The following is a 23,755-nucleotide window of genomic DNA, read 5'->3' as shown; positions in this document are numbered from 1 at the left end:
AAATTATGCATAGGTAATCGATTTTACCACAAAAGCAAAAAAATAGATTGTCTTGACACACTTGCAGTTTTCTCCTAGAGAGAATTTCCAGTTCAGAATTTTCAGGCTTTGACCTGGTGATCCAGAACAAGAAAAAAGTATGTTGGAAAGTCTACCCTATATAGGGTAGACAGTTTGAAGTACATTAACTGATGGCCGAATAGCCGATGACTTCGCCAGCAGAAGCATGGATGTTATCCCAATGGTAAATAGAGGGGGCACGTGGGTTGTCTGCCACATTTTTGAAGGAATATTGTATCTGACAAACTCTAAGGGCATATTACGATGCCAGGCGGACGTCACGGAAACGAGACCGATCAAGTGACCTCCAGTCGGTGGTCCCGAACGCCTAATTACGATGCACCTGCACATGGTGCGGTTCCATTATCACATTTCCCGACGGGTGCATGTGTTGCGGCTGTACCCAGGCCAAAGCACAAGCTCCCATAGGGAAATCGGAGGTTGTGTTTATCCGTGCATAGCACAGCAGGCTCCTTAGGGTGCGTAGCACAGGGTGCAGGTACCAACAAGGGGGTGCCATAGGTGCCCTCTTGGCCCCCAACCGGAGGGGGCAAACAGAATGGGGCCTTTCTAGGGGGCACCAAACACGCTTTCTGACAGGCTTTCCATGTCGGAAAGCCGGGCACGGAAAACCTGTCGGAATCAGTACATTGTAATCCAGATGGTGTAAAATGGCATCCATATGGATTACAGGCTAGCTTCTGACTGGCATTGAGCCTGCCGGAATCCTGCCGGAATGACCAGCTGGTTTCACTTCCCAGAGCTGTCCGATCAAGATCATAATTGGCCCCTTAATGTGGCCATACGTTTCCAGGCATGGGAGCGGAATGCATCAGTGACATGCCCAGTGTCAGCTAGCACAGTGGCTGTGAAGAAGTGCTTGAAAGCAATGTTCCACTGGCACCCTTTGACCACAAGGTATGTCTTGCCCCGATAACCACTTTATCTTTTCAAACAAGGTGGCATGGAAAAAAAGTTACATAAGGTATAGAACATATAAGCAGTTTTTTAGTCAATATCAGCTGTCACATTTACAGCCCTGTACTGGGTTCTAGTAAGGATTTCCTGCCAGCTGTTAAGATTTCTAGATTCTCTGAGGAGAGCCATAGACGTTGGAATAGCAGCTCCCAGAAATTAAGAGGTTCAGCTGAAAGATGGTAGATGTAAGCTTAACCATTGTATGGAGATGTACAGCCATTTCCCCCCATCCATGGATAAAAGATACCTCTTCCAGAGGAGTTAAATATTCTCCCTCCGCAAAAGGGGAAGAGATTTAAGGGCGAACCTTGGCGAAGTCAGACTGGAGTTGCCGGGATAACAGCACACCACAGGTTCTCCTTGATCATTTGGAGAAGTCTGGTGTCATGTGGCCAAAATAGGCCCAGGGAGGAACCCTTTAAATCTTTTACCATGTACACGTTTCCTAAGCTGTCTTGTCTTTCACATGATTACTTTTGACACACATTTGCATGCTTGACAATGCAGGAATACTTTCTCAAAAACTACCCCGCTCACAGATTCCACTTAGTGGGAACATTATTTATTTATTTATTTGCGTGTTTGTAGAGCGCTTGAATAAACTCCCGAGGGAGTATCTCCGCGCTATCTGACTGCTGAACCTGCAGGAGATCGAATTCCATGGCTCCAATCTAGTTCTTAAACTGTGTGGCTAGACCTGGAACAAGAACGTCTTCAGCTTTTTCCTGAAGGCCAGATGATTTTCAAGCTGCCTAAGCTGGAGAGGGAGACCGTTCCATATCCTCGGTCCCCTCACAGACAGAGCCTTACCCCCTTGATCCTAGGAATCGTGAGAAGCATTTGGTCACTGGAGCGTAGAGCACGGGAAGGAACATACGGCACAAACTTGTCTGCCAGATAGGAGGGACCCAAACCATGAAGTCCTTTGTGGACCGTACAACAGATCTTAAAAACAACTCTCTGACGGATGGAAAGCCAATGAAGCCTGGCAAGAAGAGGTTTTGAAGGTGTTCTCGGAGGGGCATTTAGAACCAGCCTGGCTGCGGTGTTCTGCACGACCTGTAACCTATCCAGATCCTCCTCATTAGCTGACAGCAAGAGCCCATTACAATAGTCTGATGGTGTCTGGAAGCAATGGAAAAACTATGCGCAGCAATCCAATGGTTCGAAAACAAGATCCAACAAGGTTGGTAACATGCTGCTTCAAGCTGAGTTCTTGTTCCAGACGGACCCCTAGGTTCTTGACTATCTGCTTAGGCTCGGGGACTGGGCCTAGATCTAAAGGCCACCAGTCAGGAGCCCAGCAGATCTTAGCCTCACCGAAAAGCATGACCTCTGTCTTTGAAACATTGCACTGCAACATATTCAAAGACATCCACTGGGAAACTGCTCTCATCCCCTCAGAGAAAGAATGTAATACCTCTGGAGTTAGATGGTCAAAGGGAAAGAGCAGCTGGGTATCGTCAGCATATGACACTGGGCAAAAACCAAAGGCTCTCAGGATGTCAGCCAGGGGGGCCACATAGATGTTGAATAATGTAGGGCTCAGACAGGAGCCCTGTGGCACCCCCTTAGTAATCCTGGTCTCCTCGGATCGGAAATCGCCCATGGTGACACATTGGGTCCGATCCGAAAGAAAGCTCTTTGCCAAGCCAGTGCCATGCCCCCTAGTCCACTCCCAGTCAGACGCTCGACCAAAATCTCATGTAAGATGGTATCAAAAGCTGCCGATAAATCTAGCAGCACCAGGACAGCAGATGTTCCTTTGTCCTGGAGCATGCGTAGATCATCGGTAATCGACAGCAATGCTGTTTCCGTGCTGTATTTTGGTCTAAAGCCCGACTGAGATGGATCTAGGGCACCAGTATGCTCCAGGTGATTAGACAAGTGCTTATTGACGTGCTTTTCTATGAGCTTTCCCATGAATGGTAAAAGGGAAATGGGTCTCAGATCAGTCATGTGAGCCCATGCAGTGGCGGTGTTCTTGCGGATGGGTCGTACTTGGGCTCTCTTCCACTCCAATGGGACACAGCCTGTGTCCAAGGAGAGGTTGACCAAACTTTGGATTTCTGGTGCTAATGTGCTCCTCACTGAAACCATCACTCTCGGTGGAAGCTGATCCATAGGACTCCCACTCTTTATAGTTGTAATGAGTCCCTCCACTTCAGCCAAGGTGATGTTGGAAAAGTTTGCCAAAGTGGAAGCGATGATCTTTTTACTCGCTGGGACAACAGTGGGGAGAGTAACATGTCCAATGGAAGCAATGGAGGCATGAATCTTCTCATAGATGGTTTCAATCTTGTTCATAAAGAAGCAAGAAATATCATTACAAAGTTGTTGAGATGAAGTGCCAACACTCTCACATGCTGCCGGCTTCAGGAAGGAGTTCAGTATTTGGTAAAGCATCCTCGGCGAATTTCCTACTGCCTCTAACTGTGAGGCAATATGATGTTTACGAGCTGTTCGAATAGCTTTGTGATATGATTTTAACGCCCTCTGATACTCCATTATCACAACTCCTTGAAAATCACAGGCAAGGCCTCGACACACATTGAGCCAATGTTGTTATTTATTTTCATCCACAAGGCGACACAGCTATTAATAGAATCATACCAATGTCTGCCTTCCTAAGGTATCAGCTCGAGAACAAGGATGCTTTTCGTTAATAAATAAAAAAGCATTTCCGTGTTTAGGCAGAGGAGCACTCTGCTGTCATTGCAAGGCCAGTCAAACCATCTTTATTTGGCAAAAAGCAATAAAGGCATAAAAATATTTCTACATATGGATATTATAATTTAAAGTGGAGAAGTGTGGCTCACGGTGTAGAGCAGGCAGACCCAGAAGCTGAGGTCAGACCCGGGACCAGGGTTCAATTCCCGTCGCGGCAGGGTCTTGAGCTCAAATGTCCACGGACTCGATAATTCTCGCTTCGGTGCCTGTTCTGGTCATGGGCTCTCACTCTGCAACTCTGGGCATTAGCTTGCTTAATCTCCACAACGGCCCCCCGCGGCGGGATGCCTGGCTTTCACCTTGGGGATGCCCTGTAGGGGCTATCTCACAGGGAAAGGCCAGGACGGGTTCCCAATGCAAAAGCGCCGGGACACCCCGTTAGGGGTAGCCGTGCGCTATATAAGTATCGCAAACTTTAAATAAACATGTTAAGCAAATCAATTTCGGACGATAAAACAGAACAATTTCTAATAAAAACATAAAGTGCCAAGTATGTAAAAATACTAATTGTTTTATAGGGCAATAATTCGTACCTTCTCCTAATGGCCATAGCGTTCTTCATGAAGTTAAAAATTGCGTAGCAAACCTCTTTTATAAGCAGTTTGTGCAAAAAACTCCAGGGCCAATCGATATTGTCTAACATTTGCCCTGCATAACACTGGTGCAAGATAAATCGACCTCGGAAAAGAATATAATGTGCAAAACAACATAAAGTGACAAATGCTTTGGGTCCATACATTGTTACAGCGACATGGAGGTAACTCTTGAGACCATAAACATTTGCCTGGAAAGGGCACTTTAAAGGAATCATGCTTAGCTTAAAATAAGTGAGGAAAAGACGACAAGTTGAGTTCTCAAACCATGATAAATAGGGTTCAGTGGTGCTAACAGTTGGCCCTTGTAGATAAGCTTCTACGGACTGCATTTTCTATATATGTTCTAGTCTCTCGGCCATCTTGGCCTCATGAAAGCGTTGTCTCACTATCATTTTTGCATCACTACCGGGATTTTGTGTATCAAACTTACATTCTTTTAGGCCTAGTGGGTGGAACATCTGTTTGACATAACAAAGCCATGGTAACTTTCCAACATTGTCTGAATCTAAACAATCATGGATACCTGACCTTGCTAGGCCTGCTTCGGTGTCACCCAGCATTTAATACACAGAATTTTTTATTTTATTTATTTAGGTTTATATAGCGTGGTATCACCCAGGGGTCTCTAAGCGCAGAAGAAGGGGGCCCACTCCAAACATATCCTCCAGGTATTGCAGGCCTAATTCTTAGTGGCGCATTACATTTGTGGAGTTTTTTGGCACTGCCAACAACCCATGTGTGAAACTGTTTTCAGTACGTTGTAACATCTCAGCTATACAAAAAACCCACACACCTGTACCATACATGGAACTACTGGTTTGTGGTTTCGTTTTTGGGTGAAACAGAAGATTCCTTCAATATGCCTACTCATTTGTTGAGTTTTTGCCTTCAGCAGGGATTTCCAAAAACAGTGAACTGAAAGCTATCCCCAAGAAGTTGAATATCCTGACCTTATCAAGATGATGTCCACCCATATTAAACTGCTTTGCTTTTGTGCTAGCGGAACCACACATCATTATATATGAATTTGAGTATTTCACTTTCAGGTCTAAAACCCCAGGAACTCAAGAAAACAGTCTAATAAGCTCTGAAGGCCATTAGCAGCGTGGGCCATCTGCGTACAATAGAATTAGAATATTGTGAGAGGCCATTTTTGGCGAATCCCTTCCTAAATTTATTTAATGTTGTGAAATTCCATTAATGTATAATAGGAAGAGGAAGAAGAAGGGGGACAAGATGTAGCCATGTCTGTCCTCTCTAGAGGGAATCGGTATATGACAATATTTCTCCTTGAGGCCCATAACGAATTGATACCTCCAAATCCTGGTGTAAGCGCCTTATCATATTGAGAAGACCAGGGTACATAACCATAGCCTGTATGATTTCCCATGATTTCTCTAGGTTGACCAGGTCGAGAATGCTAGATAAATCAATAAAAGCCATGTGTAGCGCCCCCTTTTTGGCTGACACATATTTGCTGATTATAATTTCAACAAGTTTTTATTGTTTTTTATATGCAACATAAAACCTAAAACATACAGTCATCGTCGCATTCTTGTTACAGGGTTTCCAGCCAAAGGTCGCTGATTAAGTGGCACACATTATGGGTTTATCATGTTAGGCTGATCCCCTTATCCAATTGTCCCCTTAGAGAGTAGAGGGAGGTGTGATAAGGAAAGAAGGAAAAAAGGAGAAGAAGAATACAATAAGTTTGCTATTCCTTTGAACTGACTTGGTCCCTGGGTGGGGTTGTCCTGTGCTCATGGCGATTGCTTTGTGTTAGTATAGTTTAAGGCGGGTCGTATGTGACCAGGTATTTGTCCAGGGCCTCCCACATGCCCCTGCATGGTTGTTTCAATGGGGAGTGTTGGAGTGCAATGGTGTCCGCCCCCCTCAGGTATGTCACCCAGTTGAGCCAGCCCTTTAAGGTTGCCTTAGAGGTGTCTTTCCATTTGGTGAGAACTATTTTTACCGCCGCTGTCAGTAGCAGGTCCAATAGGTCCTTGTCTTGTTGGGAGTCTAGATCTGCAGTCAGGAATGCAGTTGTGAGGGAGGCGAATTCTGGTTTGAGTGTACATCCCAGTGTTTTGTTTATGAAGGTGAAGATCCTATTCCAGAATTTTCTGATCTTGGGACAGTGGCATATTAGGTGTGCCAGGTCGCCCACCTCCTTGTCACAGTTCCAGCAACGGTCGTTTTCTCTGAGCCCTAATGTCGCCAGCCGAGCTGGTGTCCAGTAGCTCTTCTGTAGTAGCCAGAATTTTGTCTGTGCTAATACTGAGGAGATTTTGTTTTGTGTGGGAGAAGACCATAAAAGGTGTAGTGTGGCCCCTAGTTCTTTCTCCTAGTATGTGTTTTCCTTTTTGTTTAGCTTAGTGGTGCCGGGTCGTAGTAGCCGGTATATGTGTGACTCCTGGTGTCCCGTACTGTTAATGTTAGTCATGTACTGGATGATTGAGGGTTTGTGTTTGTTAAGTTTCGCTTTCGATAGGGAAGTTATAAAATTCTAGGTCAGGGAGGTTAAGCCTTGTTTTTAGCATGTTAAAGGTGGACGGGTTATCTTTTTCGTCTAGCTGTCTTAGGTAGGAGATGCCCATTCTTTTCCATGCCTCTATTGGTAATGTTTTCCCCCTGTACTTTATCTTCCTGTTCCCCTATAGTGATTCCCATCTTGTGTTCTTTATGCTGATGTCCATTTTCTGGTCTACCATGAGCAGGGCGTTACGTGTATTTTTTAGATTTGGGTTTGTCGGTTGTGTGCGTTTCTTTGCTGTGAGGAGCGCTATGGGCTCAAGGTTATCTAGCAAGCTCCTCTCAATCTTGAGCCAGACTGGCGTATAGTCTTGTTCAGGGAGAATCCAGTATACCCCTTGTTTTGCAAGGAATGCCGTTTGGAACGTTTTGAAGTCTGCTAGGTTAAGCCCTCCCAGCTTCTTATGAAGCCTTAGCTTCTTCAGGCTTATCCTCGCTTTCTTGTGTTTCTTTGTTAATCAGCTTGTCTCTCATGGTGGAAATCGTCTGTTAATCTTAGTGGAAGCATGTTAGCTAAGTAGTTGACCATTGGTGTGATCATCATTTTTATTGTCTCAATTAACACCCACCATGTTATGTATCTGGGTGACCATGCTTCCAGAAGCCACTTTAGGTCTAGCGTGCTCTTAAGGTCCCTGCCGAATTGTGTCCCCAGGTATTTAATAAACCCGGTTTGCCAGGCAAGGCCCGAATTCCCCAGTGTTTCTTTGGTGGTGTGGATGTTAAGGGGCTTACATTCCAATTTATTCTTATTTAGTTTGTATCCTGAGTGGTTGGAATATTTTCCTATGGTTTCCATTATGGCATTGATAGATGATTGGGGGCTCTTCGTGATTATGAGGATGTCGTCCGCGTATGCGGCTAGTTTCACCGTCACCTTGTTGATGGTAAAACCCATCATCTCGTCATTGGCGCCAACATCTCTGATCAGTGGCTCCAATGCCAGCAGGAACAGTGAGGGTGACAGCCCTGTCTTGTCCCCCGCTGCAGGTTGAAGGGTTCTGAGACCGCTCCGTTGATTACTATCCTTGCACTTGGGTTTTTATATAGGGACATTACTTTATTTGTGAATGCCACCCCCAAGTTGAATGTCCGCATACACTGCTCCAGGAAGTGCCAGGATACCCTGTCAAACGCTGTCTTGGCGTCTAGTGTTATCGCCAACGCTGGCTCCTCACTTGCCGCAGTTTGCTCCAGTATGTGGCACAGGAGTCTGGTGTTCTCATGCCACCTACTCTACTTGTGGGTTGCTTAATAATTTTGGCAGTACTTTGTTCAGTCTTGATGCAAGTATTTTCGCATAGATTTTGCAATCGACATTGATTAGTGAGATAGGTGAGAATGATGTCCAAAGACCCAGTACGAGTCTCACACCAAGATGTACCGCTGTTAATCACCTGAGAAACTTTCCTAAAATTGGTCACACATTCAGCCTTCGTAATCAAAGAATCCATTTTGTGCCTACATAATCAGAGAAAAAAAGGGTAGTTTATCACTTGCCAAAATTTGTGAGTATCTTTTAGGACACACGTCTGATTTAGGTTCTCCCAGGCATTGTCTCTCACCTTGTTCTTCCATTCCTGCAGGGCATTCTTGTATTGTAACCTGGCCTCTCTAATGTTGGTTTGTGACCATGGGATTGATTCAAAGGCACTTTTTAATTCTGTGTGGGCTGTAGAGCATGCTTTGTTAAACCTGCAATGTATAGGGCTCACTGACTTGGAGCTATGTGATATTAGTTCATTTGAGATGGCTTCATATAAGAGCTCATATTCACTTCATGTTTCCTTTAATTATCCTGTGATTCAAATCTAAAGGCTTCATTTTGTACAATTTTCGTAATGAGGGCAGTCATTCCATATTTGTAGAAAGGCCTACACTTAATCTATAGTGTACAATGGTAAGATGAGGGAAAAGGAAACTGGCTCTTGCCTCGAGCACAGCAAAAATAAAATAAACCCTTCCAGCCCATGATTACAACCTCTCGTCAGTAATGGGGCCTTTAACGTCAGAATTAGAACAGGTTGAGAAAAGGATTGTGGCAGTTCAAAAAATGGTCCAGAACCAACTGTGATTATGGAAAAGGGTGAAAGACGGAAAGGATACCCCGTGGTAAATGTGCACATACGCCCGCAGCAGGTTGTTCTTTCTCCTCATTTACCATCTTCCCTGACAGCAAGACCCAACCCAGACCCACATTTGGAGAGCAACATTGAGTGTCAAAACTGGATGGATGCTCCGCTATCTACTAGTCCCCCACCGCAAAAAAAAAAAGGAATGTTTAACCTAAAATCAAACCACTAGCTGGACAAAGCTTTCTAGAACTGCCGTAGATGAGCCCAAAAGCAACATGGCAAATAACGCTTTAATTGCTCCTACACAAAACTCTGTTTATGGGAAGCGATTTAATGGAGTAGTTTTTTAACAAAATGGAGGCTTTATTAAGCAACTTTCGTATGAGATTGGAAGGAAAGTTTTCATAGCTGAATAAGGCCGAATTGGAAGTGGCACTAGGGAACCTTGGCTCGGGCCTGGTTGTAGTTCCACCCATAACACAGTTTGTAGAGACACTCGCATGGTTACTGATGTCCTCCCGAGTCATAGCCGTGTCACCAAGCAAACAATGCAGCGAGGTCACTGAATATGAACTTGAATATTAAAAATACTTTTTTAACCCAAACATAGGTAAAGCCCTATTTAAGGGATGCATTTATAAGATATAATCAAATATTTGGTGGGAGACACTATTTGGAAAATTTCTGTAACTAGAAACATTTTATTTAATTATAAAAAACAATTGGACACGAATAGACCTTAGAGCAATTACTGTATGGTTTAATGTATTATGAGCTGTAATAATCGGTATGTATTTTCTGTCCTTCTCTATTTTCTAGAAATAAACTTTTTACAATGTTTGTCCTGGAGAAGGTGAAAGAAAATATTATTTCATTGTTGATCGAACGGCTGAGTCGACATTGTTAGAATTTTTTATTTCAAATATTAATTGTATATTTCTTAATTTTTAATTGCTAATACGAATATAGATTGAATTTTGATATTCATGTATCAGATGTAACAGTGGTCTTATAGGAAGGATATTCATTCAAGGTGCACCATAATAATCACATTGCTCTTAAATTTGAGGATTATTCATAAAACCCAGAGAAAATAATTCATAATAAAAGCAAAAAAGGATTTATATATACAAGGTTTATGATATTTATTGAAACATTCTGTAATACAATCATTGTTTGTATAACATGTATAGGATGATGTCCATTTGATTTTTTTTACATCATTCCCCAAAATTATTTTTAATTCTTAATTTATTATTGTCTTTACTATTTAAAGTCCATAAACACTTAAAATAAGGAGGAAAAGGGGAATCAAATATTGTTTTTGTTCTACACTTCCCTGGCGCTTTTTCTACATAAGGGTGACTCTTGTATTTTAGACAAAAACTGCAAAAAACACAGTTGATGGACAGAATGTAGAACAATGTCATACATTCACCCCAGTACAAGGATCTGGGCCTAAATCCATCGTTTTTTTGCACTCCACACCACCCTGGGTTAGACACTGGCTATATGCAAATCAGCTCTGACCCTGTGCCTCATGGGAACAGTCCAGTCCGAACTACCAAGCCATGTCTTTCCCAGCCTTCATCAGCCTGGATAGCTTGCCTCCAGTGGTGTGGAGAGCCTGGGACTCACGTCCTTGGATGCTTGATTCCGGTCTGGGAAAGATATGGCTTGGTAGTTCGGACTGGACTGTTCCCATGAGGCACAGGCTCAGAGCTGCTTTGCACATAGCCAGTGTCTAACCCAGGGTGGTGTGGAGTGCAAAAAAACAATGGATTTAGGCCCAGATCCTTGTACTGGGGTGAATATATGACATTGTTCTACATTCTGTCCATCAACTGTGTTTTTTGCAATTTTCACCACGAGTGTGCTGGGTATACTCAGACGTGAGTCCCAGGTTCTCCACACCACTGGAGTCAAGCTATCCAGGCTGATGAAGGCTGATAGCCAGAAACCGGTCCTTGGATGCTTGATTCCGGTCTGGGAAAGAAATGGCTTGGTAGTTCGGACTGGACTGTTCCCATGAGGCACAGGGTCAGAGCTGATTTGCATATAGCCAGTGTCTAACCCAGGGTGGTGTGGAGTGCAAAAAAACGATGGATTTAGGCCTAGATCCTTGTACTGGGGTGAATGTATGACATTGTTCTACATTCTGTCCATCAACTGTGTTTTTTGCAATTTTCACCCCGAGTGTGCTGGGTATACTCAGACGTGAGTCCCAGGCTCTCCACACCACTGGAGTCAAGCTATCCAGGCTGATGAAGGCTGATAGCCAGAAACCGGTCCTTGGATGCTTGATTCCGGTCTGGGAAAGACATGGCTTGGTAGTTCGTACTGGACTGTTCCCATGAGGCACAGGGTCAGAGCTGATTTGCATATAGCCAGTGTCTAACCCAGGGAGGTGTGGAGTGCAAAAAAACGATTGATTTAGGCCCAGATCCTTGTACTGGGGTGAATGTATGACATTGTTCTACATTCTGTCCATCAACTGTGTTTTTTGCAATTTTCATCTCTTGTATTTTAGAGTATGATGTGCAGCACAGTACTGCGATTAACAATTATTGACACGTTGAGCAGTGTTTCTTGCAATATTTTGGAACGGGTGATATGTGGAGGGCAACAAACATTGCCACAATGTGAGGCAAACTCACACACAGAGCCCATTGTGCAGTAACTTCCTTAGGATAAAATCTGCAAGAACCAAAATGGTGGATTTAATTACCATTGAATTATTATATGATGACGTCAGCACCGTGTCTTCCCCCCCTCACGTACCACTATCTGAGCAGACAGCACCTCGAGGGTGGGAGTTCTCTGCACTCATTATACACCTGGACAGGAGAGTCCCCAGTACTGAGTACTTTGCCCTCTGCCCCATTATGCTTTCTGGATTAGAAAAGTAATTGCTGTGTATTAATTCTATCTGCACGGGGAGTTTCTAGTCCAACAAACAACAGAGGTACTGGAAAAGCAACCAAAACTCGTGGAGACGTCATTACTATACTTGGTTTGGCTCCGTTTGTCAGGCTGGAAACACACATATTGCTCTTTTCTTAAATTTGCTCAGGTTCACCTCTGTCTGTTTCATGACTTGGCGTGAGCAATGCAGGACCTAACTTAAGACTCGAGTTCTATGCCACTGATTTGAATTGATTGGTTTCTCAATTAGCTGAAGATCTGGCGCCATGCTATTTTACCCCGACAGTGCTGAATTGTTGCTTTCCATTGGAACTTTAATGGAGTGTGTTGACTTTGGCTTACAATGCTGCTGAATTTGTGACATCTTCTTTTAAGCACAACAACATTAACGAAATAAGGTACAACAATAAATGAATACTGGCGGCAGGGGGGCAACGCTCCTCTGCCACAGCAGAGGAGCTGCTTCTGCTATTGATACTTTTATAGATGCATCCTTTAAGTACCCCACTGCATCCAACCAGTGTAGTGCTAGAGGCACTCTTGTGTGCTCTGAAACCCTGTGAAGACCTTTGACTACCATTATTTTAATTTACTTTGGTGTGTTATTTTATCCTAGCCTGAATGTACAACGTCCTGCATATGCCTTGCATTTATAAAAGGTTTCAGTTTTTTAGTGGGAGCTGTCACGGAGTAGGACAGCCTTGCCACGAACAGAACATGTGGGATGTGCATTTGAAAGCATGAGAGAGAGAGTGAGGTGTGGAATGTACCTTTTGGTCTCGAAGTGCAGTGTTGTGAGCAGTGGTGCACAAATGTGCACTGTGTTGTACATTCAGAGATGAAGTATGTGATGATATAAGCAGTGGTGCATAAATGTGCACTGTGTTGTACATTGATAAGTATTAGGAAGTTTTTGCTATTGGCTTTGACATGGCCTCATGTCATCCTGAATTCTGACTCTGCTTGGCTTGAGCTTTATCGCATGCACAGCCACACTTGTAAGTTGTTTGGGTTAATCACGTTCAAGGATTATTTTTGTGAGAGATTGTTTAATGTACCCTAGAAGGCTTTCGTGAACTTCGTCAAGATAAAGGCTGGAACATGAGAGATTTGAGAGGGAACGTGGGAACTCCTTCCTGCCATGGAATGCTTACTTGTAAACTGGCCACTCCTGGTAAGATTCATCTGGTTCAGGGGGAAGGTTCCTTGAATCCTCTAGTGTGTTTTTGAGATTATAAAGCTGAGGGTTGTTGACTTTAAAACCGGGATTTTGGAATCCGAATGCGGACAGATGCCTCTACTTCGGTACAGTAAAACCCTGGTTGCTGAGGCTCGCAACCACAGCTGTTAATCCCCCGGTCAGGAGTGGGCTAAGATGCAGTGTTTGCAACAGGTGAAGTGTGGAGTTTTGACTAGTGCCATTGTGGTGCGTGGTTCCATTGGCTGTGGTCATTTGTGGTGTTTGAGCTTTGATTATTGCCACTGTGATGTGTGGCCAGTGGCTTTGATCATTTGAGGTGCTTGAGTTTTGATTATTGCCATTGTGATGTGGGGCCAAGGATTTGATCATTTGAGGTGTTTTCTTTGTGATGTGTGACTGAGTGAGGTGCACATCCAAAGTAATCATTTGATGTATCTAGTGTATATATATCTTTCTGATCCCCTGCAGGACGTCCCATTATATTTGCTTGAGTCTTATCTCGTATTATTTGATGCTTGTTTATTCATGTTATGACTCATGCATTTACAGGTTGCATGTACCAAGTGTGGTATTATTGCTTCCATATAAACATATATATATATCTTTTTGTGTATTTGAATGTTCTGCTTTTGGCATTTGGGAAAGCCTTTCTGTTAGAGTGCATTTCGTAAAATAAAACCCCAAGGCTTATTCTAAAAAGGGAGTATTTGCATTTTGTAAAATAAACCCCTTTTCTAAAGGTGTTGTTTGTTTTGTGTTATGTCTCCTGCTTCACCGTGGGTTGAGCACCATGTGGGAGATTCTGTATTATCTGAAAGGCAAAGCAAGACAGTTAGAGCCTTGCTGCTGAGGAGGTATCAACAGTCGGGTATCCCCAGGACTGTCTTGTCCATTGATAAGTATAATTAAGTCAGAGTGTCTCCACATCTGCCAAATCCCAACATCAGTTTTATAAAGTTGGTGTTCAAGCTGTTGAAGAAGTAAAGCAATATATCATACAAGGAAAGAGAAAAAATTTACAGTGTTATATGTCCTAGTGTAGAAAGGGTTAATCTCACCCAAAAGTCTACTGATACTCTTTGGGATGACAGGGTTCGGGTCAGATTTCCCACCACTGTGTCAGTTGGTTGTCTGTACACAATAACACCCAAATATTGAAAGGTTTCAGACTAATAACAAGCTATGTATATTTTTAAGCTAAATAGGACTTGTTAGTGTTACATTTTAGTCATGAAACTGCTGAATTATTCAAGTATACTTAATACCACTGGGAGCCCGACCACACGTCCTGGATATTGTATTGTATTGTAATTGCATTTATATAGCGCGTACTACCCCCGACGAGGCGTCGAAGCGTTTTTTCGGCGAGTAGCACGCTCCTCCGGGACCCATAGAGGATTAGTGTTGAATTGGTATAGTGAAACATGCAAGTACATTTTAAGTGGTGGGTAGGTTAGTCAGTTAATTGGATTCAGAATGATAGCAGATGGATAGGGGAGGAAAAAGGTTTGTATTAATATAGCGGTTGTTGACGCACGCTATTCAGGAAGCCTACAAAGGATTAGTGGTGAATTAATATGGTGAAATATGAAGTAATTTTAGTGGTGGATATTAGTCAGTTACTTGGAGTGAGAAGGATAGCGGAGGGATAAAAGGGGAAGGAAGATTTGCATTCATATTGCACTTGTTACCTCTGATGGGTGTTGAATCGCTTCTCTGGCGAGTGGCACGCCACTCCAGAACCCATAAAGGATTATTGTTGAAAATTAGTATACTAAAAAAAATATGAAGTAATTTGAGTAGTGGATATGTTATTCAGTTATTTGGGTAGTATATTAGTATAGTTTAATATGGAATTTGAGAAGTGAACATGTTAGTCTGTTAATTCCGATTGAAAAGGATAGTGGAGGGATAAAAGAGTGAAAGATTTTTTTTTTAGGTCTTAGCAATAGGAGAAGGCTTTTGGATGAGTAAAAGGAGTTTTGGAGGATGCTCTCTGTATAATTGAGATAATGTTTACTTGCCCTCAGACTATCAGACCATGTTGTACTCCCTCATTGTGATCGTGGTTTGCTAATGGCTCCATAGCTAAAATAACTAGGACTGGTGAGAAAGGAAAGCCTTGTCTTGTCCCTCTTTGTATTAACAGTGATTCTGAGACCGCCCTGCTTGTCTTAACTCTTGCAGTCGGACGTGAATATGAAATATGGATCCATGTTAAGATTCCTTCACAAAATTCCGTTTCGCTCATTACAAGATTAGAAAATTGTTAGACCTGTCAGCCTTAGGGTGGTCTTCCTCTAAACTTTTGCTTTCAGCCTCCTATTTTCCTGAATTCGTTTTATCTGGCCTTAAGACTGTGCACTTTACCACTGCTAGCCAGTGTTAAAGTGCTTACTCCCTAAAACATGGTAGAATTTGTTTACACCGGATTGATATATTTAATTTACTTATACTTACCTAGTGAAGTGGTATACCATATACCCAGGGCCTGTAACCTAAATGCTATTAGTGAACTGCCAGCTCTTATTGTGCTACCCACTTAAGCCGCCCTGTAAAACATGCCCAGAACTGCCAATGCAGCCAGTGTGCAGTTTTATGACTGCCAATTTGACTTGGCAAATAACCACCTTTGCGAAGCCTTAAACTCCCCGTTTATTACATATGTCATCCCTAAGGTAGACCCTATGTAGTCCATAGGGCAGGGTGCATTGTAATTAAAAGGTTGGACATTTACTTTTAAGTTTTACATGATCTGGTAGTAAACACCTCCTAAAAATTGTTTTCCATTACTGTGAAGCCTACCTCTCCCATAGGATATCATTGGGTTACTATGTTACATGTAATCAGTGGCGGCTGGCATGGATTGGGGGTAGGAGGGGACGGGGTAAATAAAAAGAAATGAGCTTACCTCTTCGCCGCGTCTCTCCACCGTTGTCTCTACAGGGACAGGAACAGAGCCCCCAGGAAGCACCCAGGCTCCCCTAAACCGAACACAACGCTGCAATGCAGCATTGTGATTCGTCTGAGCGCCATGGTACGGTGCTTAGATGGGGACTGGGCATGTTCTCCACACAGGCTGTAATGCAGCCTGGGTGGAGAACATGCAAAGTGCGCATGACTGTTTGGCTGGCCCAAGACCGCCGACCAAACATTTATGTGCACTTAAGTTCACATACCACTCCTCCCCCTGCTGGCTGTGACAACAGGCACACCCCACCCTGCCCACAAAACTGCAGCAGCAGGAAAAAAGACAATTTTATTATCATTTTATTTTTCCTTTATTTACACTGCTGCAAAGCAGTGGGGCGACGCGCCTCCGCCTTAGCGAAGGAGCTGCCACTGCATTTAATTAGTGCTAACTTATGATTGGGAATAGGTAGGAAAGTCATTATTGGTGTCTGAGAAATTGGGTTAAAAACTCTCTTTAAAGGTAAAGTCAGATTTTAAATTACCATTTTGAAAATGCCACTTTTAGAAAGTTGGAATTTCCCTGTCATATTTCGTGCCTGCAGCCTGTTCCTGGGACACATGACAGAGTGTAGTTGGCAGTTGGATTTTGTGTATTCCTCCCAAATGGCCACACTATAGAGGGATTGGTTGTGCCATCACTGGCAGGATGCGGGTAGGGGTGTGAAATGAGCAAAGCCCCACTTTAAAATAAATGGGCTGTGCCCTCCCTTCACACAAAGAATTTTCCACTAACCCATTGTGTCTGCAGCTAGGCTGGAGCTTGGGCAGGGAAGCAGGAAATTCTAATAACGTTTTAAAGGGAACTTCTATAAACTTCTACTTCAAAGGCGGCACCAGCTATAAAAATAGGACCCTTAGACCCACTGTTCAGAGCACTTCCGGACCTATAGAAGGCTCAGAAGAATGACTGCCCTACTGCCCTGTTGCCCTGCTGCCTGAATGGGAAGGATTAGATCTTCATCTTGAACCCAGGACCACCAGAATGATTCTGAGGGCTAGTTATCTGACTTCCTGATCAGAGCCTCAGGGTCACCTGGAATCTACCTGCTGTGAATCCTAACCCCTCCAAGTGGTGCCCGCCCAGCCCTGGATCCTTGGAAGTCTGGCTGGAGGTGCTCTGCCATACTAGCTGTGGTCTAATCAGAACTGATGCAGTGTGATGCAAGCCGATGCAGCTCCTCATTGGAAACAATGTAGCGTGACACATCCTCAACACAAGCCCGCATGGCAGCCCTACAGCTCATCAGAATTGCCACTCCTCAGTGCATCCTCAACGCGGACCTCGTAGCTTTTCGGAACGGACGCAGCGGGACGCAGCATTGAAGCAACATGCGTTCTTGACGTGGATCTCACTTCCTTCTTTGGGACTGGCAGGATTTAAGGTACATTCCTCAGCTATATTAACTTGGTCCCTGTCCAGCGCGAAAAGATAACCACAGCTGGCACTTTATGCTTTTAAGCACTATTTTTACCTAAATGTTTAAAACTGCAAATCGCCTGTTCTACTAATTGGATTTTTGTCGTTTTGGTGTCAAATAATTTATTAAATTTTACTCTACTTTTCTAAATTGGTTTGGGACTCTTTCTAGTGCTGTGTTTTCAATTTATTACTGTTTGCGTAATGCATAAATACCTTACATATTACCTCTAAATTTAGCCTGACTGCTTTTGTGCCAACATACCAGAGGGCTAAGAACAGACTAATTTTCTGAATTTAGTGGATTGTGACTGCTGCTTGAGAAGGGTTTCCACCCCACTCAAACAACAAACCAATTTCTCACAGAAATGGTTGTCCCAGCCTTGTCAGTAATGTAGGCCTGAAAGCTTTCTATAAGAATCAGTGACAACATATCACACATCATGGCTTTAAGCTTGAAATCTGACAAAGTAGGTTGCATCAGGCCGTTTTTGGACGTTATTCTCTATCTTCGCTTTTATCACAAAACAGTTTTTTAGTTTTCAAAGACTGTAGCTTTCACCATATTTTCAAGTAACTGAGACTTTCTGCTTTCACTGGCGTCCTGACCTTACCCGATTTCTGCTTAAACTCACTGAATTCACTTGTGATGAATGTCTAACTGGGATTTTTGATAGAGCAGAATACAAGTCAGCATACAAGTTTTTGATTTTCTTTTAGATCTCAGAACTACATTGTGCTTGTATGTTCTACTTTTCCATGCTGAAAGCTAACCTTCTCATGTCAGTACTGACATTAAAAGCTTAAAGGGACTGGGAGTTATTACATTATTTGAACGAATACCACCTATTAATAATGTTTGTATAATGAAAGTAAAAATATGTGACATGCCCAATATCTTTCAGACAAATTCAAATATGAATTTCTTTACATTGTTCAGAGGAATATTTGCATTTTTAGACATCTCTAATGATCTCACTGTGAATGAATGAGTTGCTATTTTCTCTTGTAGCTTTACATTAACCAGCTATCAAGTTATCTTTTAGGTCCTCTTGCACATGGGAAGGTATGACAAAAAAGGAAGAAAATCGATATCCCAAGGGAGAATATGCAGGGCTGTGGTTTTGTTTCTTGTATTTTTTTAATACGACTTCCATGCATAAAAGCATCTACCAAGGATGAAGCATTACCGAATTGCTTTGTTATAAACCTATACATTTTTGATGAGTAAATTGCCTAATAAGTGCTCAAGTAAACACTTAAGACATTTAGTGAAGCTACCTTTCCAAATGACAACTGTCATAGTGCAAAGAAGCAGCTGACTAAAGATATAGTGGACTGTATTGTAGTGACAGCATGTTCCTAATCCCTTGTACAGGTGGGCAAGGAATCACTCATCAATACTTACAGTAAATAAAGAAATATAAAAGTGGGTAAAATACCAATAAGAATTGAGCATGCAAACAGGGTATGGGAACAAGGACACAAAAATCTAAAAGCTATTGTACTCAATTTTTACACAAATCATATTAAACAAAAACATGATCACTCCTGCTGGATCTAGCGGATAATATTACAAGCACAGTCAACCGTCATGGAATTGAGACCTTTCAAAGGAACAAGGCATCCCGCCTTCAGTGGGGCACCAAAGGCTTCATTTTGCCTTTTTTACTTTGAATCCTTTATGCAAGTCTTTCTGTTTTCAAATCTTGTTACATATGATTTTGCAAAAGTTCTTCACCAATATGGGTGCGTTTAATCTCTCAGTTTAAAAAAAAACTCTTTTTATTATTGAAATAACACGCAATAATTGCAACAGCAACTTCGTGAGACATTTTTTATCAGACTTTAGGCCTTTTTTTTCCGTCTACAAATAGGATCACATTTGTCAGATTACATTTCACTGCACCCTCTTGCCGGGTTCTCAATGTTATGTCTTCCCCTCCAGAGGACAGTTGGGGTACATACGTTTCCGCTATGCACATTCCACCTGCTCCATATTTGAACCTTTCTATTTTATACTTACAGGACAAGACCACGGCTTTGTAAACCTTAATTCAATGTTATAACTTTGCTAACCGAATGAGAAAACTTGAATATTGAAGCAGAGGGTGTATGCCAGCCATTCCTCACTATCCTTGTGTATGCGAATGTCATCAATCGTGCTCCAAGCATTCCAAAGTGCTCATTGTAAAGGTATCAAGAAGTAGCAATCACGAGAACATTTTTGTAATATATGCACTTTCTAACTTTGTCCTGATGCACAAGTCTGAGCTTTTAGTACAATCATTAATATCAATACCTTTGTTTCTGGGATCCTGACATTGCTGAATGTCATTCGAGGTAGCGGCTTCTTAACAACTGTGCGGCGGGGCATGGTTTTTTCCCCTGCTGACTCTCCCTGAAGTAACTCTTTGCTCTCCTTTTTCTTCTTTCCAGTGAGATTTTCCCGTTGCTCCTGTTTCAAACGAAGCTCCTCCAACTGAAGCCTTAAAATAAACGGAAAACAACATATTTGGTGCCAGTGCCTGATGGCTGTCTCAGGTTTTCATTCAGCCAAATTATATTCAAGACAGTCAACACCGTTACCAACTCCCAGAGCCTTCATGCTTTTTGTGGATAAAACCACCTCTCAAAAAGGGGGTGAGCCGATGGAGAATATGTGTTTAACATCTGAGAGAAGCATGATATTGCGCCATGCTCAACTGTCTAACATGTGACTGACTAGGTCAAGAGCTATCGTCTTGGGTGATGTCAACTGATATCACTCTATACACAGAACCAAATGAATAAAGGAAATCAGTGCAACTCTTAAAGATGCAAAAACTCTGTTTTAGAAGAATTTTAATAAAATGTTTATAGAATAGAATTGTGTACATTACTTTTTTGGAGATGTAAAGTGAAAAAAAGCAAAAATCTATTGATCAACGGTGTTAGATCTGGCATCTTTCGTCGTGGTCTCCCCTGACGTGTTGGTCACTGACCTCCTGTTTGAACCTTGCTTTGCTGGCGTAGGACTTTGAGGGCTTTGTCTCTGCTAGGCAGTGCCAAAGTGCTGGGCTTGTCATATACATACTGGTGATTGGTGTACATCCTTGGCTGATATGAGATAGTAGTAAGTTACTTGTCTAGGGGTAAGACATATACCTAGGGCATGTAACTGAAATGCTCCTCCGTGGGCTGCAGCAATGGTTGTGCCACCCACGGAGGTAGCTCTTCAAAGGTGCCACAGGTTTGCCCTTGCAGGTCCTGTGTGTGCAGGTTACTGTTACTTACCTTCCGTTTAAAAAGCTACTTGCCAATGTTCTGCATGTCTCTTGCTACATCGGAATAGTTCCTGGGGGCAAGGTGTGGTGTCGAGAATAGGTAGGGCATGTGCGCGTGTAGGCTACATGCACTTGTAGTGAATGGCACCGGGTGGTAAGTCTGGCTTCTCACATTGATTGATATGACGGTTCTAAGGAAAGGCTATTGAGCTGTATTTCCTGCGTGCAGAAGAGTGTCAGTATATTGTTTGATATTGATGCATTATTTCGAGTGGTTTCAACATTATTAGCATGGAATGCTACTTTGGGAATGTTGGAATTTCTATGCTCATGGTTCTTTTGTGCCTGTCGGCCTGTCTCCAATCCACATCTGGGTGCTGAGGCAATAACTACATCGGTGGATTCCTGATAGATGGCCATAATGTGGGGGCTCAAGGGAAACTGCAGAACTCTAGCTACGAGGGACGGGTAAGAGGGGGTGGAACTGGCACCTACATTCCAAGGGGTAGGGTCCTGGCTTCAATAAAGATATTGATCAAACCTCCCAGGGTAGGATGGCAGACAAGACAACATTTAGAGAGGGCCAGTGCATTTTAAACATGGCCTTTTGAACCGATTTAATCTTCAAAGGCCTTTGTGAGTATAACTACTGAGGCTTTACCCTCATGAATTTGAGATGCTTTTGGAATTGGACCCATACTGTGCTGGTTTGACGTTGGGACATCGACAAGAGGTACCATTGAGGCAGGAGGGACTATCCGCAGACTTGTGGTGGCCTGGAGTTTGTCGTTATCCAAGTAGGGGACTATCACTTGGTGGATTTTGCCTGGATGTTGCTGGACTGCGGCTAATTGCCAACTGTTGTGGCTCAGGTCCCTAAGCACTCTCCATGGGCTGGGTTACAGGCCTCCTGACAGCAAGATCCCAGTGACAAAAGGAGATCTCCCCGTTTCCATTAGATCGCAAGGACCGCACAAAGTGTGGCAGATAATGGGTGGAAGTAATCGTCGGTTGGGACAAGGACCGTCCTGACGTATGCAGTGATCACACTGTGCCGAGAAGTGTGCTTGTAACAATCAGCAGCCCACCTGGCGGTGCCAAAGTGTGAAGACCTGAGCTTACAAAGGAAAATCTGTGCTAGCTTGTACCTCATAGCGTGTGGTGTCTGAGGAGTGTTGGGGAGGGTTTCTAAGTCCACAGACCTGACCTGAAAGCCTAGACTACAACTTACAGATCGGAAGGACGACAGTCCTTAACATTCAGGCCTCATTCCGAGGTCACCAGCTCCTTCTTCCCAGACCCATGCCACAAGGTACTCTGGTGTTGAGGATATCATGACAGGATCCGCGAAGGTCCCGTTTGCCTTGTGTGCACCCACAGCTGGCTGCCTAGAGCAACTGCAGCTCGTGCCTTCGCTGGAGGGAAAACATTTCTCCAAATTGGAAGCACGCCAGTCACAGCCTTTGGTCTGCAGGGGGCTATTGATCTCAGACTGAAGTTGTTTGTGGGGGCCTGAGGTCCTAATCTGGAGGGACAAAACCAAGTAACGGTTTCCTTCCACTTAAGGTGGTCTTGACAAACTAATCAAAGTGTTTTGATAGCTGGTACCAAGTGTATCATGGGCTGGGGTGGTTTGAGTGGCTTGGTCAGGAGGCATAGTCAAAACCTGTGATTTCTGGACCTTAACAACAGTACGGGGTATGGGATATTGAGAATGTCAATTTCAATGCTAATGTGATAGCGGGAAAATGGAATACCTCTGAACAGCCAGCATATATGTTTCTGTCATTGTTGATGTGGGAGGAATAGCTAGGATAGTGAACACCTCGGGGAAGTGCAAGATTGTGTTCATATCTCTTATGAGGCTGAGGGGCAAATGGGGCAAGTAAATACCTATGACTAGTGAATATATGGTCATGGCATTGTGCTGCTAATGGGAAAGTTCAACAATTGCCAATACCTGTAAAACATATATTCAATGTGTATGTTGTTTTCAATGTGTGTGTAATACAACGACCAGTGTTTTATACATGCGGTTTGGAGTCTTTTTGTAGTGTACTCAGTGTGTTGCAAGGGCAGTGTTGTGCCAATACTACGACCCTGAGGATAAGCCTGACTGCTCAGTGCCAAGCTATCCAAGGGTGAGCGCAGGTTATTGGATGAGTGTATCGTACTCATCCTATCTAGGACGGTGGATTCTGGCTCGCTTAGATGCGTCTCAGCCGACCAGAAACCTCTGGGTCTAACAAATAGGTTTGACATTGTTTCACAATAGGGTTGTTTCAATGTAATGTACATGGGTATCATTTAATTTCTTAGCTATATCACCGTTTCATTTGTAGAAGTTTCTATTAGGAGTTTGTTTACCAGTGAATCTAAGAAAGGACCACTGAGTGTCTATGTGGGGTCGTGCACCTATTCATGCAAGCCCTCATGAATCTTTAGAATAGGTTTGAAAACTGTATGCAAATGATTCCTAAATAAAGAAAATGTACATGTATACCGAGAATTCCAAGCTTGGTCCAGCCTGCTGTGTTTACATTTTGAGAAAAGAATAGAGAATGTGAGATTCAATTACTAAGAATAGAAAAAGGAGAAATAGCCAGCACAGGGCTTTTTACTCTCTTTATAAAGAAAGTGATTGAAAGCACAGCTTGAAGGTAAAGAGAGAGTGTGGCTGTGGCCCCCATTATAGCTCACCATCGGTCTAAACAACCACTGGCAAAGCCAATAGGTCTCGCCTATAGGCTTTGCCAATGCAATTTTCTGATGCTGTGCAGTATTGGTAAAATGATATGAGACACGACACAACCATTGTTTCCAGTTATGTCATTCTGTAGGCACACACATGAGCCACCACGCATGCGCTTGCCGACATAATGTGGTAGTTGTCATTTTTTTTAAATGTATTTACTGATTCAATATGGGTGACTTGGATCGGTAAAGTGAATGCACAAAATAAAAATTAAAAAACGGTCTGCAAGGGGTAGTGGGCAACTTAT

The 23,755-nt window shown here is 43.1% G+C and overlaps 1 protein-coding gene across 5 annotated transcripts in view; it reads right to left on the bottom strand.

Moving 5' to 3' along the window:
• Positions 1 to 23,755, bottom strand: part of TTLL13 (tubulin tyrosine ligase like 13) — a 653,894-nt gene that overhangs the window by 394,954 nt on the left and 235,185 nt on the right. For all 5 annotated transcript variants that reach the window (XM_086958162.1, XM_086958163.1, XM_086958165.1 and 2 more), the window contains one exon: positions 19,790 to 19,976. In XM_086958162.1, the coding sequence (XP_086814288.1) occupies positions 19,790 to 19,976 (187 nt within the window). The remainder of the gene's footprint in view (positions 1 to 19,789; positions 19,977 to 23,755) is intronic.

Source organism: Lissotriton vulgaris, chromosome 2_1 (assembly GCF_964263255.1).
Source record: "Lissotriton vulgaris chromosome 2_1, aLisVul1.2, whole genome shotgun sequence".
NCBI lineage: Eukaryota > Metazoa > Chordata > Amphibia > Caudata > Salamandridae > Lissotriton > Lissotriton vulgaris.
Note: the sequence above shows the minus strand (reverse complement) of the source record. Positions and strands in the feature narration are given on the sequence as shown.